The sequence below is a fragment of the Aythya marila genome, assembly GCF_965140915.1.
Source record: "Aythya marila genome assembly, chromosome: 4".
NCBI lineage: Eukaryota > Metazoa > Chordata > Aves > Anseriformes > Anatidae > Aythya > Aythya marila.
This window is the reverse complement of record NC_139045.1, coordinates 55,934,275-55,951,339: the sequence shown is the minus strand read 5'-3', so window position 1 is coordinate 55,951,339 and position 17,065 is coordinate 55,934,275. Positions and strand designations below refer to the sequence as shown.

Sequence of the window (17,065 nt, the reverse complement as noted above, 5' to 3'; positions counted from 1 at the left end):
AATCCCATCTTCATCCAATTATATGTATATGTGCATATATATATATATATATATATACACATGTATACAGCATAGTTCCCAAATAAATGTTGAGAGAACAATCAAATACAAAGAAATCTCTGTAGTTCGGAGAGTTGGAATAAAAGTGCCTTTAAAAATGTTTCTGCTGTGATCATTGATGTATTCTTGGAGAGCAGAGAATCCCTGTGTTATGCCTCATAATCTGGTTTAAAGATCTCCAACATCTTAAGCAATGAGAGGGTTTACTAGGACTTGCCCACCTCATGTTTTGCTACTAATCCTGAAAGGATTATTCATTTACAGCAATTAAAACAACCTCTTGTAGAGAGACTAAATCTGAGTTATTCTTACTTTTCCACATCTCATATAGGACTAAAATTTCCATTAAACAATGCTGCAGTAATCACTACTTTTTTTTCATTGGGAACTGCATTCTGCACAAGGGATAAAGTTAAGCATACAGCATGTCTTAAGATTCATCTGTAAGGAGCTAGATTAAAACTTCCCCCACACTACTGTAGCAACTGTGTAAAGGAGGGTTTCTTTAACTGTTGGAAATACCTAAATTTAATTCCAGCCTTAAAAGCATATAGGTCCTATATTTTGCAACAGTTTTTCTTTTAATTTAAGCTTTACACTGAGACATAGTGAAAACACCACACATAACCTATTCAACCAGGCAACCTGTTCCTTACCACTGTGTCATAACTAATGCTATCAGTGGGGATGCAGAATTGTAGGAAATAGCTACAGATTTTATTTTTTAATGATTGATTGTAGAAATTTGAATCGAATGCTAGCTGTATGCTAAAGCACATTAAACTGTCTAATTCCTACAACTCCTGAGCTGCTTGTATATAGTAGAATCTTAATGTCAGAAGCCATGGAAAACCTCTGTTCAAAACCAAAACAACACACACACACACCAAATTAAAACTCAGAACAAAACAATGAAAAAAACGCCAGACAACAGATTGACCTCAAAGGGACATATATGAATTTATGATAGTTTTAATTTACCTTCAGATATTTTCAACTTTATTTTGCTATTTCTGTGCTTCATTTTTAACACCTGAAGGCTAGCTATATATATATATATATATTTCATATTGCTCATAACTCCTGGAGCTGTGGCTTTAGCAAAAATAACATTTCTGCAATCTGGCACTTCTGTATGTCCCACAAGACACTCCTAAAGGAAATGCAGAAGAAGAATCATTAAGATGACTAGTAAAGATAATTATATTTAGAAATCTTCCTACTATAAAATAATGTCATTACCTAGAGCAAAAGACCATTTACTTTTTTTTACTCTATCAGTGATTATTGTCTTCGCTATATATATATATAGCCAATTCTGAAATAGCATGACTTGTTCTCCCATAGCATCACATAAAATGTTGCTGAGCTTAGTGAGAGCTGTGGTGCTTTGTGTCATGGAAAATCCGACAAAAAATGCGATGTCTGTTCTTTCCAAATCTCTGATAACTGGAATTCAAACCTGAGGAAAAAAAAAAAAAAAAGACAAATGTTAAGATCATCTTACTATTTTTAAAGAAAACAGTGAGAGGACTTTATTAATTTTTCCTCAGCTTTCTAGCAGGTAAAGGTTTTATGAAAATTTTGGTGTACTGTCTAGTCTGAAACCTGAGCTTGGACAAACTTTGAAATCTTTGCCGTTACTACTACAGTCAAGTAGAGAAAACTATTTTATTTTTTTTTTAACCTTAGTAGAGATTTCTTGCAAAGACCCTACCTTTGGTGAAGTGAGAGAAAGAAAACAAAAATATGTCTATGACATAAGACTTCTAAGACTTAAACAAAAACAACAAAACACTTTACAAAAAAAAGTTGGAAATTAATTACAGGTAAATAAAATGATACCCTTACTCCAACAGTAAGCAAACCATTAATCAGTGATTAATCAGCCACTCAGGTAGCCAAATAGTAATCCTTGCATCATGCAAGGATTGCAGTTGCATCATGCTGCGTCAGCAAGAAATAAGCAACTTCCACCTTTGAGTGCAACTTAAGAGTTCATTTCACAGCATGTATGAGAATAGATACCAAGAGCTGGAGAGTCCTGGATCTGTTTTTCAGGTCTGCTGCAGTCAGTGTGAGACAATGAGCTAATTTGTTAATCAAAAAAACAGATGCAAAATCTATTTCATAAAGTTAATAGGAAATTCTTTAGAAGTGAGCTTCTCCAAGCGAAGACTGCTGATAACGGAAACTTTCATGTACGTTACTTCCAAGCACTAGGTAAAGTAAGCTCAGCCTTTACCCTGGCTATTCTCACTCTTCAGAGAATCTTTATATTCATTGTTTTTTTCCAAACGCATACTTGTCAACAAATGAAAAAAAAAACAAAGAAAAACAAAAAAACAAGGGAAAAGACATACAGTGGCTAGATATGGCACAAAATATTCTTTTTCCTAAGTAAATATTTTCCCCCAGGGATGAGAAAAGTGTATTAAGTAAGCTAAGCTCTACGTGCCCATGCTATTGATTTTATAATGGAAGTAGCAGTGCTCAATTCAGGTTGCTCTGACTCTTTCCAGACCTAGATGTTGTTTTATTTTTGTTTTGTTTTCCCCTGAAAGGTTTATTATTAACAAATATATCTACTGTCTCTGCACGTCGGGGAAGAGGAAGTTCACAAAGCTTCCACTACTCCAGCAGCTGTAGTGAAGGGCCTTTCCTATCTTAACACCTAACTTTAACACAATACAGTAGTTTTCAAGAGAATTTGTATGTGTTTGTATTTTGGGTATCTTAAAGAAATAATCTTTTGAACAATGACTTAATTTTAGTGTAGTATATAGGAGTACTATTGATTGTGAGGTAACACAGGTCATTTTGCTGAATGTTTTGGTAGGCGTAAAGAATAATTACCCTTCTGTTACGCATGAAAAAATAGCTAACACTGTAATTAACGCAATGTTAAATCATCCTTGTAGGTGTTTAAAAATATTTTTTACAGCTTCCTGATAAAAATGATAGTCTATTCTCTGATAGTTTTGGAGTTCAAAGGAAGAAGCAATGCCACAAATTGTATATTCGTGAAGATGCCTCTTAGTTCTTCCAAAATGCAGATTTATGCTTCATTTTGGGTTTTTAATAACTTTAAAAAGCGTGTGTCTTATGCAAACCTTCCAGAAACATATTAGCCAACGTAGCTGCAGCTTTTTAATTTTTGTAATTGTCATAAGAAATAAAGAAACTTGCAGCAGATAATTATGTGACAACAGTATAACCACTAACGTGAAAATGGCTTCAACAAAAGTAACTTTCCAGCATTAATTATAATAAATGAGATTCTTTAGTTAGAGACAACGAGAAAAGGGCATTTTATATTTATACTAGGATTATACTTAACATTTTTCTTACACTTTAAGGAGCCATAAATCTAACGTTTTAAATTATTTATGTTACATTCAATTAAAGGTTAAGTTCAGCTAGCTAAGAATAATCATAATCTAAATAAGAAAAAATGCATTAAATACTTCATTATGCTTTTTTTTTTTTTATATAAGGAAAATGGATTTTAATAATTTCAAGCACATAGGTACTTTGGCATACACTGCAGTGTTTTTCTATTCCTTCTGTTGAATTAGTAGAGTGGTAGTGGAAGAGAAGCTGGTAGGTAGACAAGGCTCTGATTCTAGGTCATTCACACTTTCTTTCCTAGTGCACCCATGAACCTCTCTGTCATTGTTGAGCTATTTATGAAAATTTGTCTAGGTTTATTGACCTTTGAACTCTTGTTGCATAGATTAAAGCTCAGTTGCTCTTTTACATGTGAACATATTCTTTCTTTAAAATGCTGGCTTAAAAGATGTTCCTATATTCAAGGTGGTGTTTCATTCTGGTCATATGCCAATTTCTAATCCCTCAGTGGGAGGAGAATGGGGAAAGGGAGGGAGGGGTGTAGAGAGGGACTTTCCTTGCAAGAAGGGCATGAATTCTTCAGAAATACCAGCAGTCTAAAAGAGTGGTGGTGGTTCCCTCCCTGCCCTGACCACAGGAGTTTTGTTTCAGTCAAACCCGATTTAAGTCAATAGTTTCTCAAGAAGTGAATTCTATATATGAAACAGAATTCTCTTCTTTGATATTACAGGCAATAATATCCTACAGTGTATTTCTTTATAAACTGCACTTACTTTGGTATACATACTGCTCAGATCTTAACAACTTCCAAACCTTTCCCCCCCACACCTTTTACATTCAAATTTCACTACTACTACTGTTGCTTATTTTTGTTAATTATTTTTTTTTTGGAGTTCACTTTACATTATATAATTGCATTTGAACTATTTTTATTGTTTTCATTTATTTTAATATTATGTTAAAATATGAAGGAAAAATCCAATTAATTTATAATTTTATTCTCTAGAAAAGCAATGTTCTTTTGATTTCTAGTTACTCTTGGTAGCTGTGTAGGTTTTGAAATCCTTTGGGCTTTTTTAAAATCTTTTTTCTGTGAAGGGTTTGTAGTCAATAGTTGATTATACTAATGGTAAAGGAAATTGTTTGACTTCAAGTATAATAAATGGCAAAACACTTAATGTCTCTTGTGAGTATTAACATCACATCATGATGATAATATATCATGTAGCTTATTAACCTTGCAGGGGTGCAAAAATAAAGCAGCAGGACATGCTGCAGCAGAAATATTTTTTATCACTGCTTGGTGATTTCCTGTCTTACAGTAAAATACCAAGGAAACTACTAATAACAATTGTAGACATATGTTAAAAAAAAATCCTAGTTTTTTTTCCTACCTAGTTTGTTTAGAGCACTGAAAATGAAAAATTCAGAGCAAAACCTAACATATGATAATAGTTTTTCCTTAAAACTACCCAAATGAAGTCTACCATGAAAAAGTTGACATTATTATGCAGAAGATATAGTAGATGACCTAATTCTTTGCTTTGCTTGATCATTCCCTACAGTAGCATGTGCTTAACAGCATGCAAACAGAATATGGGTGTTTTTTTACTTAGGTCTCTGAGCGATACAGGACCTTTTGTTAGGGTGCAACATTGTATGGCATATCCAAATAACATAACTTATCCCCTGCATAAATTCTCATCTTTTTATTGTCTGCTGTAAAAAGGAATGGTTCACTCTAAAGGCTTTTTTTTTTTTTTTTTTTTTTAAATCTTCAGTTCAAGAAACTACTTTTTATGTAGCACAAAGGAATGTTGTTTGTGGGGAGAAAAAGGAGAAGAGCACAGATTTGACCATGTTCCTATTCTTTATTCAAAGAGTGTTTTACAGACCTGTTTGTTAAAGATACCCAGTCCATACTTGATCTGTAAAGGTCAGTTGTTTATATATCTCCAATCAAATAATAAAGATTGATCTAACATGGCTAGTTTTTATTTTCAAGAAAAATCCATAGGCCAAATCATGTTGGAATTAAAACATTCTTGAAAGACATAGAAAGCATTTCCTTCAGTAAAGCCATGCAATATGGAAGAAGTAACAGCAACTCTAAATATTCATTCTTCTGAAAAGATTACCCTTGAGATTTATTTTTTTCATAAAACAGAGACAGTACAGAGTGGAAGAAGCCTCCCACTCAGTCCCATTCTCTCACAGACAATTTTGTCATATACTTCCTGCTATAAATTTGGTTGAGCTCCTTCTTAATACGACTAATAAGAAAGAAAAGCCGATTTTTACACTTCTGTTATGAGGCAGACAGTCTACAGTTTTGAAGATGAAAAATGATTTTATGGCCACTTCATTCCTTTTTGTCCTTACGCCTTTAGTCCTTTCCATTTCGGGGCTGAGATAGTCAAAATTTTTAAGTACAAAATGTTTTGCAGTGCAGTTCTTCATTCAGCCTAAGTCTGTGGTCTCCAAGCCAATGTTCTTCCTTTCCTTTATCTGTGTGGAGTGATCCCAAGCTTTAAGCATTTGTTTTAAAGCCATCTAGTATTGGCAAAAACCCACAAATTTGGCAAATTCTCCAGAAGCCTGGATGAAGACTTGTACATGCAGTATTCTAGCTGAGTTGTTGATAACAGTCAAGTCCACAAGGAACATACATGCAAAGTTGTATATGCAGATATATAGAGAGAACACATTTATGCAGTAGAGAAAAAGTTTCTATAAAATATTCAATTATTTTTTTTTCCCTCTTTTTTTCTTCTGTTTCTTTTTTTTTTTTTTTTAAAGAAACAAGAAAAAAAGAAACAGAAGTGGTAATATCCAATTCCAGAAGCAGTAATTTTTTGTGTTAGCATTGTAGAAATAATTAGTAATGATTCAAGATGTCAGACAAATATTAAACCACTCTTTGGTTTTTGCAGAAACGGTGGTGGTCTTTGCAATACAATATTGCTTTGAATCATTAGAATAATGTAAGGTAGTTTGGAAAACAGACAAACTAACCTGCAAAGAATAAGAGAATATTCAAGTGTTATTTGATACATCATCTTCAATTACACTCCAATTAACATTCTTAAGTTAAAAAAAAGGAAGACCAAAAATACTTCAGTAGATGTGTTGAATGTTTCTGCATCAAAGTGTCTCTGGAGATTGTGACGTGCATTATTTTTAATTGGATCATGGCTTTAACAATGGTATAAGGTAAGACATGTTCACCACCTATACTCTATAACTTATTTTTGAGAACAAATTTAGTACTTACAGTGTAAGACTCGGATGCCAAGCTGCAGCTCCCTGTTAACAGTTGTTGAAGCTTCAGTTGCTCAAGACCAGAGACAAACCAGTTCATTAGGCTGAAAATTGAACTGCAGCTTCTCAAAGCTCTTAAACAGATTAGTTACTCCTTCACTTACATGAGCTGATTCTGGAGCCTGACCATAGATGCTTCCCTTTACCACTGTCTCTAGGAAGCAGAATACATCCGTAGGGCACTGTTACCTATTCCTATGACATTGACACCTCTTGAAATAACAGAGATGTTGCTTCTCCACTGACAGTGCTCCCAAATCTTGACACAGGTCTCCTCTAACACAGATGAATGGGCTGTAAGATTTTGGTTCCAGTTTCTAAAAATTAGTCAAATTAACTGACACTATTAGCCAAACTCTAAGCAGGTTAATTAATTCAGGAAAGCATCCATCTTGTCTGGAAGGTAGTAATCACAGCTAGCTTCTGCCAAGTGAGCTGACAATGTGTTGCTTACCAGCTAGAACCCTCACCTGGCCACACAACCATCAACAGCAGGTTGAGCTGAGCCACAGTCAGTGCTGCCATGAAGTCATGCTCAGCTGTATAACCTGAGTAGAGCCACCGTTCCTATCTATTGGTCACATTGTAAACAAGTACTCAGGCAGTCACATCTTCACACATACTACTTGCTGGTCATTATAAAAACAAACAAATAAAAAAGTGAGGATCTCTCTCATTCCTGAAAGAAAAATACATTTGTTATCTGACAACCAATATAACGAAATCCAAGTATTGCCAGACAGCCAGGGCTTTTCCCTTAGACCATTAGGACTTCTAGGAAGAAAATCATTTCTATTACCTTTATAGTCAGTGTTGAGTGTAATGAGTCACAGCTGTGCCAATGAATCATAACTAACTAACCTGATGGGTAATGCATGGAGGGTTCTAGCATCTACTAATAAGACAGTAAGTTTGTTGGCTTATGCTTTCAAGTTTCCTCATTTTCTAAAAAATGCAACAGGCAACAATGTTTTTCCTTGAAGTCTGAGTGTATGAGACCTCTACAGGCCAAGGAGGTAGACATTCTATCAAAATAAGGGTCAGATTTAAGGCACATCTTGCGATAATAGGGGAGCAAGGGTCAACCTAAACCAGGTCTTACTGAGCATTAATAACAAGCTTATTAAAATTAATAAATAAGGTAGTAATTGCAAATGAGATCATGTATGCTTTAGAGAAGAAAAAGAAAGTTGGCTTATGAGGTGGGAGGTAGAGCTAGCAGATGACTTGGAAAGAAAAATAGTTACTTGTATACTCTGCTTTTCAGGTGCACATCAAGAATAGACTTTGAAACTCAAATCTTTAACTTCTGTGAAGGTAACTGTAAATAAATAAAAGAGCTAAAGAAAACAAAAACAAATAATATGTGCTATGTTTGCTGTCCAGAGTTAGCCAATATGAAATTCTGGGCACACCTACAGTGCTTCAGTCTTTAGAGCTTAGCCACAAGCTGGAGTAGAGGGAGATGTTTCTTTTCATGTGGGATAGGTTTGTTTGTTATATTTGTTTCATTTTATTTTCTTTTTTAATATGAAAAGCAGACCAAAAACTTGATTTGAAGCTTATTCAAGCTCCATTTCTTCTTGTATTGGAGGCAGTAATGTTGGATGAAGCAGCTCTGCACTTGAAGGTACAAAATAGAATGCAAACTTTATTTCAAAATAGAAAACCTGTGAAAGAAATCTAATTCTTCTAGATAGGATTCTTTTATGGATGGAAGAAACACCAGTTTCTGAACTGCACATTCAGAAGCTCATGTAATTTTAGTATGTAGGATTTTACACAGGTGTTGAAGAATCAAAAAGTTCTACAGGAGAAACATAAAATGATTTTTAGTTTTTAAAAGTTCTTCAAGTAAGAAGGTTCAAGTTGTCAGTATGTTTTGGTCATTAGCAATAAATGTCATGATGGCAGCATTTTTTTTTTTTTCTGTTTAAAGAACATACTTCAGATGTACTTCTCAACTCAAAAATCGATACTAAAAATCCATGCTGAAAGACTAAGACCAACAAATTGGAAACAATTATAAGGGCAGAGGAGCTCCCTTGTAGAACAAACACGTAAAATTATTGGATTATTATTTGACTTTTGTGGTATGCTGATTATATGATTCTGTAATTTCTGAGATTGCATTCAAATTAAGCAGGTAAGATACTTAAGGTAACTAATTATTTTTTTATATATATATATATATATATATTTAATGTTATTAAAATGTATCTATAATTTAACCTAATTTCATTCTTTCCTGTAATATACTTTTGAAAAACAAAGGCTTCTGTTAAGCAAACTTTGTTCACTTCAAAGTAGGAAGTGAACAACATTTCTATGATATTTTTTACTTATCTGTTCTAGCTTATCTTCAATGTGTCCCATGGGAAGGGCAGCACTAAAGGAGTTTTATATGTTTAAAAGATTCATTTTCCCTTTCACACAGCATATTTCAGCATCTTTAGTCAGTTATGCTCTTTGAGTAGAAAATGAAGCTTTTAAACATGAGAATAACTGTGAAGACTTAAACCACCTAAAGAATTGTTGGGAAACCCTTCAGGTACTCTGAATGTTTAATATCTTTGTATTCATATAAAACAGTAGATATGGTGGTCTGCTTTCAGGTGTCATTTACCAAAAGTCGTCCCATTTATGTTTCTGAAGAAATTTAAGGCAATGACCGATGTTATATACTGGCTTTTTAAACTCTACCCAGCATATGTTCATAAGTGTGTGTGTAAAGCACGTCATTCTCCAGAATACATGCCAGCGATAGTTAAACCTTCAATTTAAACAACATAAGGTTTGAACAGCAAGGATTCATCCTGGCTAAAAGCCAAATCAAAATGTACCCTTTATATTTTTTATAATTTTGTGGCCTAATCTCACTATGGCAAAAGATTCACGAAATAACTGCTAAAAGATAATGACATGATTTTTTTTTTCCTATATATAAGTAAAAGAAAAGACAAATGAAACTGTCCTTGAAAGAAAAACTACAGTGATGCTTACAATTATTAAAGAATGGAGTTACCAACTTGAAGGAAAGATGATAGCAAAAGATGCTGCAGATCCTTTTAGCATCTTACAGCAGTAAGCTAAATGACATATACGGAGAGAGCTTCCAATCTCATTCACAGGGCAGATGCTCCTCACCTTGGTGTACAAATAAACTACCTGTACTCAGTTTTGAAGATTTAGTGTGCTGTAGGCTATGTATCCCTTTGTTATATATAAGAGGAATATAGTTTTTTTTGTTTGTTTGTTTGTTTTAAAAAAAGGTATTGCAATCAAGTATGAAATGGGTATTATGTTTATTATGTTTTAAGATCATGTGGTATTAGTAGCTTGCTTTCTACATATAGAAGATATTCACAAGTATTTAATGCCCTGAACTTGTCTCTGGTTTGCTCTCAAACTTCCCAAATATATTTAATATATGTTTTTGTGCAAGTTTCTGTACCTGTATGTTCATTAGATGGTTGTCTTCTGATGATTTTATCTGGTTAGTGATACATTTAGCACATGCTATGAGTCCAAAGATTTTTAATGTCTAATGTTTAGGAATTCTGAAGGCTTTGAGACAACCATTGATGGCCTGTAACATAGATGTTGGATTTTTACTCTTGTTTATATTGGAGAGTCAGGCTATTAGGGCTATTAGGTGACTTCTGTTTCACCTGCTATTTGAGCTGTTTGGGTTTCCTCCTAGCATAAAGAAGGTCCTAATTTTGTAGATGTGTTTGTAATTTGCTTATATTCTCTGGAATTCAAACTGAAGTCTTTATGAAAGAGAAATAAAGACTTAGATATGCAATTGCAGAAGCCCATTTATTCTGTAATTGCTTGAGTTTCGACTGTTGGTTGCATTACAGGATGAAATAATATGGATAAGCCATATGAATCAATACAAAATGAGTCTGAAAAGCTGCTATTCATACCTGTTATCTGACTGCTTTTTAGTCATACTGTTAGCAGGGTTCAGCTCTCTTTTAAGGCAGTCAGTCACCGTTTTAATTACGTCAAGCGATTGTTCAGCCATATGTACTCGTTCTCTCTGAATTATTTATTGTTGAGAATATTCACAGGTGTTTGATTTATTCAAATTATTTGAATAAATCACACAGTAGTCCTGTCATCTTAATAGGATTTTTATGGACAAAACCAATAAATCTATGCTGACGCTTGTTGTGACTAGAAATTATTTCTGTGGCTTCCAGATGAGAAACCTCTTCACTAAAACTTTGTTCCACTTAACATATACAGTTACATTTAACATATGCTATCATCTGTATAACAATTACAATAACAACAACATAAAGGTTAACCAAAATATGACTGTGCTAACCAGAGAAATTTCAATTCAGTTCAGTATTAGGCTGTGCCTTTTAGGCAGCTTAAAACAAACAACATCTTTCTTCAACTGACTTCTGCTGATTTAACAATATCAGACTGATGAGATTCAGAGTGATTCACCATTTCCTCTGGCTTCATGCCTAAATCTAGTCAGTCAAGACTAAGACTTCTAAGTGTAGAATATCATGCCAGATGTTGACTAAGCTTATGTTGTGAGGCTAGAAGTCATTAGAGATTTCATATCTCCAGCTAATGTAGCCAAGTTCTATTTTCTTTTGAAGAGAAACATGAAATAAAGGCAGACTTTTTTTTCCCCTCTGCATTTGCCTCCATTTACTGAGAGGACTTATTATTTACAGTTGAAGATATCTATGTTATTAATGTGGTTTTCTAAACTAATAATACATAAACAAGTTAATTGATTGCACAATGTTTATAAGTTGCATACTTGTGTTGGCTTCTTTCCCCCCATTTTCCTTACAGTTTTTCAAAAATAGTGCTAGAAATTTCTCTTATCATGCAAACATGTTTGTAGCAGCATATCCTCTGCTGTAACAGCTTAACCAGACTTGCCAGATAGAGAAACAGAGATGAATATGTGTTTTGTTTATGTTTTTCCCTCTGATTTTTATCCTGGAGAAAAATGGCTTCAATTTGGCTTCAGGCAGCTCTAACTTATCTGACCCCATTCTTACTCAGCAGATTGTTCAAGGTCTCACTGCCCTTGGCATCAAATCAGCAATCCCTTTTACATGGATTAACTCTTCTGGGAAACTTATCTAGCACGTGAGGTATCTAGCATATGCTGTGCTTCAGAAGGAGACATGCATACATCTTTCTACTTAATTGTTTCTTCAGTAAATTTATGTTTATTGTGGCTACTGAATGGAAAATGGAAGCTTTCAGGGAATGTTTGAGTTTGCTTGCATACTTGCTCACGTTACTGATGGAATAACTGATCATACATTCTGTTTCTCTTGACGTTCTCTCAAATTTCTCTTTCTAAACTTTACTATTCAAAATTCTAGAAATGATCACTAGTAGTGTGCAGTATACCTTCAGTCAGTGTATTGGCATCAGGATACTGAGTTTTATTGTTTGCAACTTTGCTAGTGTAGAAGTAACCTGAAGTGTTTTTGTAGATAGCTTAGAAGACTGATTTAGATAAAACACAAACACACATCTTAAGTGGTCAGAAACATATTGGAGAGGAATTTTTCTATTACATGAATACAAAACAGTGTAAGATGTCTGTTGTTTTCACTTTTCCCACTTGTCAGAGCAAGATACAAAGTTTTTTTTTCTGCTTTTAGTTTCCTTAAATATATTTTGTTTCAAAGCGTGGTGAAACTTTACTATCCATTTTATGCACCATGTATAGGGATCAGACTTAATTTTCACTTCCTAGAAGAGAGAATAATTATATACTAATTCTTTCTTAAATACACAAAATAGATAGCAATGTAAGGACTTTATACTTAAGGATGAAGATAGACATTTTAATCTGCAATGATCAAAACTCTTTCACTACTTATAATAAGACAAAGAATTTTCCAAAATGCTATCGAAATACCATTGTTCAGCTTTGTAATTTATTTAGTGCTGTTAAAAGTAGGCAACAACTTCTCATCTGTAAACAAAATTCTCAGACTTGGTTAAACTCTATGCCAAAGCTCCACAGGATAAAAAGGAATTATGGTGTAGAATTTAGAACTCTTTACCTTATCCCTGAGGCCATTCCATAGATGTCACTAAAACTTATTCTCAAGATTCTTTGTATCTTACAGTTACGGCAAGCAGAACACATTGTTTTCTCAAATTACAAAGTTGGAACGAAGAAACTGTTCTGTATTAATACAAGCTTTTGCAAATCTTTATTCAGTAACTGACTATCCTGAGTTCTGCTTCAATACCAAAATAAAATATTACCTCAGAAATTGAGGATCTTGGGAGGGCAACAGAGTTTTCAGGAAAAGAAGGAAGTTTCAACCCTAAAGTAATAATTAATTTCTGCAGCAATAGTGGGCTACCCTTTCACTTTACAAAGCTTTTAGTTTGAAAATAGTTCAACTATATTTTGAAGTAATTACTTATCTCATAGTAGCTTACCTACTTTAAACCTAACATACTGCCCCAGTGAATGTTAAATGTTCTCTTAATTATAGGAAAAAAAAAAAAAGATTTAATTACTTCTTACTTTGATTTTATTTGGAAGCTAAGCAAAGATGGATCCTTACTTTGCACCTCATTGTGTTTATTCATATATATATATATATATATATATATACATACATATATATATACATACAAACATATATATATATATATATATATATATATATATATATGCCTGTTGACTGTAGAGGACTAAAAAATATGATTTTCCCCTTTAGATAGATGCTAGATAACCAGTACTGCGTGTTATTGTTTCTTTTTAAAGTCCTGGTTTCTTCTAAACATCTGCATTATACATCTGTATATTTAGATAATACATCTACAAAATAGCATGAAAATTTCAGACATCTTTGGCTGTCATTGGTTTGTCAATAGAATCATTTCAGCTCAGAAGAAAGTTTGTTGAATCCAGCCTGATACTCAAAGCAGGATCAACCCTGAATTTAGACTGAGTCCTTACCAAGGCTGTATTCAGTTGGATCTTGGAAACCTCCATGGACAGAGATTCCAGAACCTAATAATATGAACTGGCTCTCCTGTTTGGTATCTTTACAGTTATGTTCCTTTTCCCTTATGTCCAGTCAGATCTTCCTTCTTTCAATATATAAGCATAACCTCTTGTTCTCCTACTACATTTTAAGTAATGAGCCTGGCACTTCTAAGTAGCCTTCTCTTAAGGTTTGTTCCAGCAGGCTTACTTATGTTTTGAGTAGAAACACTTTAATTCACTTAACTGTTTATTATTTGCAAGTGAAGGTTTCATCCTGAAGTTCAGGAGGGAAAAGAGTTTCATTATGAATTATAGCTTCCTTATCTTTTTATCTCAACTTGCTGATTTTTTGGTAATGTAGATTGAAGCTCACTCAGATGGGAGGCTTTTTCTTGTCTATTCCTAGCTTCTTCTGAATTGTTAAAGTATCATCTGTAGCATATTAAGCAGCAGGTGGTCAATAGGCTATGCACTGAAACACATCATCATGTTGCTGCAGTGCAGATTATTCTTGGTCATCAGAGAGAACATAGATATCAGAGTTGGTTATCAAAAGCCCCCACACAGTTAATGAACCATGTTTCAATTTTCATGGCCTTTACTGCATTGATACCAGCTAAGGGATGCAGCAAATTACTGTCAGGTTGTTTTGCCAGAACTGTTCCCTTTTCAATATAGCCCATGTTGGTTTTCCAGTATGGTCAGGAGGTCATTTGCTATATGAAATGTCCTCATTTTATCAGAATCCTTTTTTTTTTTTTTTTCCCTATGTTGATTTATTGGTAACCCTTCATATTCTTATATAAATGTGAGATATCAGTATGAATGGAGTAGTGACCATCTCCCAGGTCATGTAATATATGATTAAACAAAATCAATTTTTTTAAAGCTCTGGGTGTTATCTTAATTTTCCTTCCTTTAAGGCCATTAAATTAAATATTTTTCAAATTGACTATTATTTTTTTCTAAACAGGTATCAGCAGTCACTTCACTGGAAGTCACTTCTTGGAAGTCTTTTTCTGATGAACACTTTCAGTACATACACATCATAAGACAGGCCTTTCAAGAGGATTCAGGATTGACCCAAGCCCAATCCTGTTAGGATCACTGAATTTCACTTTTTCTGTGATGGAAGGTAGTGTGATTATAAAAAAAAATAAATAAATAAATAAAATCCTGTTTTGTCTTTTTAATGAGCTGACAGTTAAGAGGCTTGAAATTAGGTAAGGCAGATGCAAAATAACTTCTTATAACTAAATTAAAAAAAAAAAAAAAAGCTAGTTGTTTATCTCCTTTCTTTAAGTACTCATCTGTCATTTACCTGTCAGTGATAACCTCAAAACAACTTAGCTGAATCTAATCTTCCAAGCATTTACACTCTTATTGGTGGATATATACAACAGTATTTAATTGCTGCTACCTTTCTACATCCTTAAGCTCTGGTGCTAGACAAAATCCGAGAACTGTGAACAAGGATTCTCAGAATAGGTATTTTCCTTCCTTTTTTTTTTCCTTCTCCTGATTTCTTTGGCTTGCTCTAAGGTCTTCTAAGCTATCTCTATGGGTTTCTTTTATGCCAGTGTAGATCAGGAATGAAAGAATTTAGCTGTACAGGCAAACAGGGATTCAAGTCTTTCTAGTTTTAGCAGATCCTTGAAATTCATATTCCTACAACCCACAGGAGTGCCTTAACCACCAAGCATTATCCAATGATTGTCTTGTGTAAAATGAATAAAGAACTGCTGGGCTGGGATACAAGATTCTCTGTCTGACTGTTATAATCACAGGAAGGAGTCTTGAATTGTTGTTTTTGTTCCCAGGACTGGATCAGTAATATGTGCTCAGTAATAGAAGAAATACACAGAATATCCAGAGAACAAGCATTCTACTTTCATAGCTGTGTCTGGCAGTAGGATACAGATTTATGCTTTCTCAGGCTTGTATTTTTTCTTTGACCCTGTGTGTTTGTATTCTTTCTGCAATACGAAGAAGCCGGTGTTGAATCCTTAACATTCATGTCATGGTTTTGGCTGGGACAGAGTTAATTTTATTTGTAGAGGCTCATCCAATATGTTTTGGATTTTTGATTAAAATAGTGGTGATAACACTGATGTTTTACTTGCTGCAGAGCAGTGCTTGCACAGAACCGAGGACTTTTCTGCTTCTGGTGCTTCCCTAGGGGTGCACCAGGAGCTGGGAGGGGACACAGCCAAGACAACTGACCCAGGCTGAGCAAAAGCATGTCCCACACCATATGGCATCATGCTCAGCAATAACAGCTGGGGTAAGAAAGGGCATTTGGAGTGATGGTATTTGTCTTCCCAAGAAGCTGTTATGTGTGTGATGAGCCCTGCTTTGCTGGAAGTGTGTGAACACCTGCCTGCCAATGGGAAGTGGCAAATGAATTCTTTGTTTTGCTTTGCTTGTGCTTTACCTAGCAAACTGTCTTCATCTCAACCCGTGAGTTAACACACTTTTACCTTTCTGATTCCCCCATCTCACCTGTTGCTGGGATGAAACTCTTAATGGCATTACGCTTCTCTGAAAGAAGTGAAATGATAATTATTAGTGCATCAGGCTTTTACTGTCATACAAAATCAACAGATTTTCTTTCTTCTATTTCCTTTAATATATTAATACTAGAATTCCTATACATAGAAGAAAATACTTATTTCTTTTACATGATGAATGATTTATGAGAAGATCTCTAGCTTTGCACCATAAAAATATGGGCTTTTTGCCCTATAGCATAGTCTGAAATCCAAGTAGATGCCTAATTTTCTTTTAAAGATCAACAGAATGAGGCATATTTTTATTTGCTGATATTCTCAGGTGCAAAGGAAACATCTTTCCTTCTTGTTTGTTGAGTAAGATCTGTATAGAAATAGTTAAATGTCATGTTTGGGATAAGAATTAAAAAACAAAAGTTTATCTGAGAGGAAAAAGGAAAGGGAAAAGGAAAGTAAGCAGTCATCTTGGGTTGACATGGTTCTACAATGAAGAGAGGGCAATATTCCTTGGACCATTCTTCAGTTTTATTTTGTATCTGTTATTTTCATTTTAATTTCCTACAGTGACACATGGCTTTTATGTAAAAGTATGTGTTAATTTTTTATATTTTTTCTAATAGTAACATATAACAATGTAATTTCCCAATTCAACATTGGGTTTCTTATCTTATGGATGTGTCAGATGTTCAGCTTCTCATCAGGCTTAGCAATATTACTTTTCTGCAGTTAAATTAATCTTTTAGCTCCCCCACACTTCCCCCCTCTCTCCCCCCCGTCCCCCAGGCTCACAGAATATGTTGTTAATGAAAGT

The 17,065-nt window shown here is 34.1% G+C and overlaps 1 protein-coding gene across 8 annotated transcripts in view; it reads left to right on the top strand.

Moving 5' to 3' along the window:
• Positions 1–17,065, top strand: part of PCDH7 (protocadherin 7) — a 285,619-nt gene that overhangs the window by 145,945 nt on the left and 122,609 nt on the right. The window contains exon 4 of one of the 8 annotated variants that reach the window (XM_082759488.1): positions 14,718–15,146. The exons of the other annotated variants lie outside the window; for them this stretch is intronic. Within the exon in view, the coding sequence (XP_082615614.1) occupies positions 14,718–14,767 (50 nt within the window). The 3' untranslated portion in view covers positions 14,768–15,146. Of the gene's footprint in view, positions 1–14,717; positions 15,147–17,065 lie in introns of those variants that run through there. 8 annotated transcript variants of the gene reach the window in all.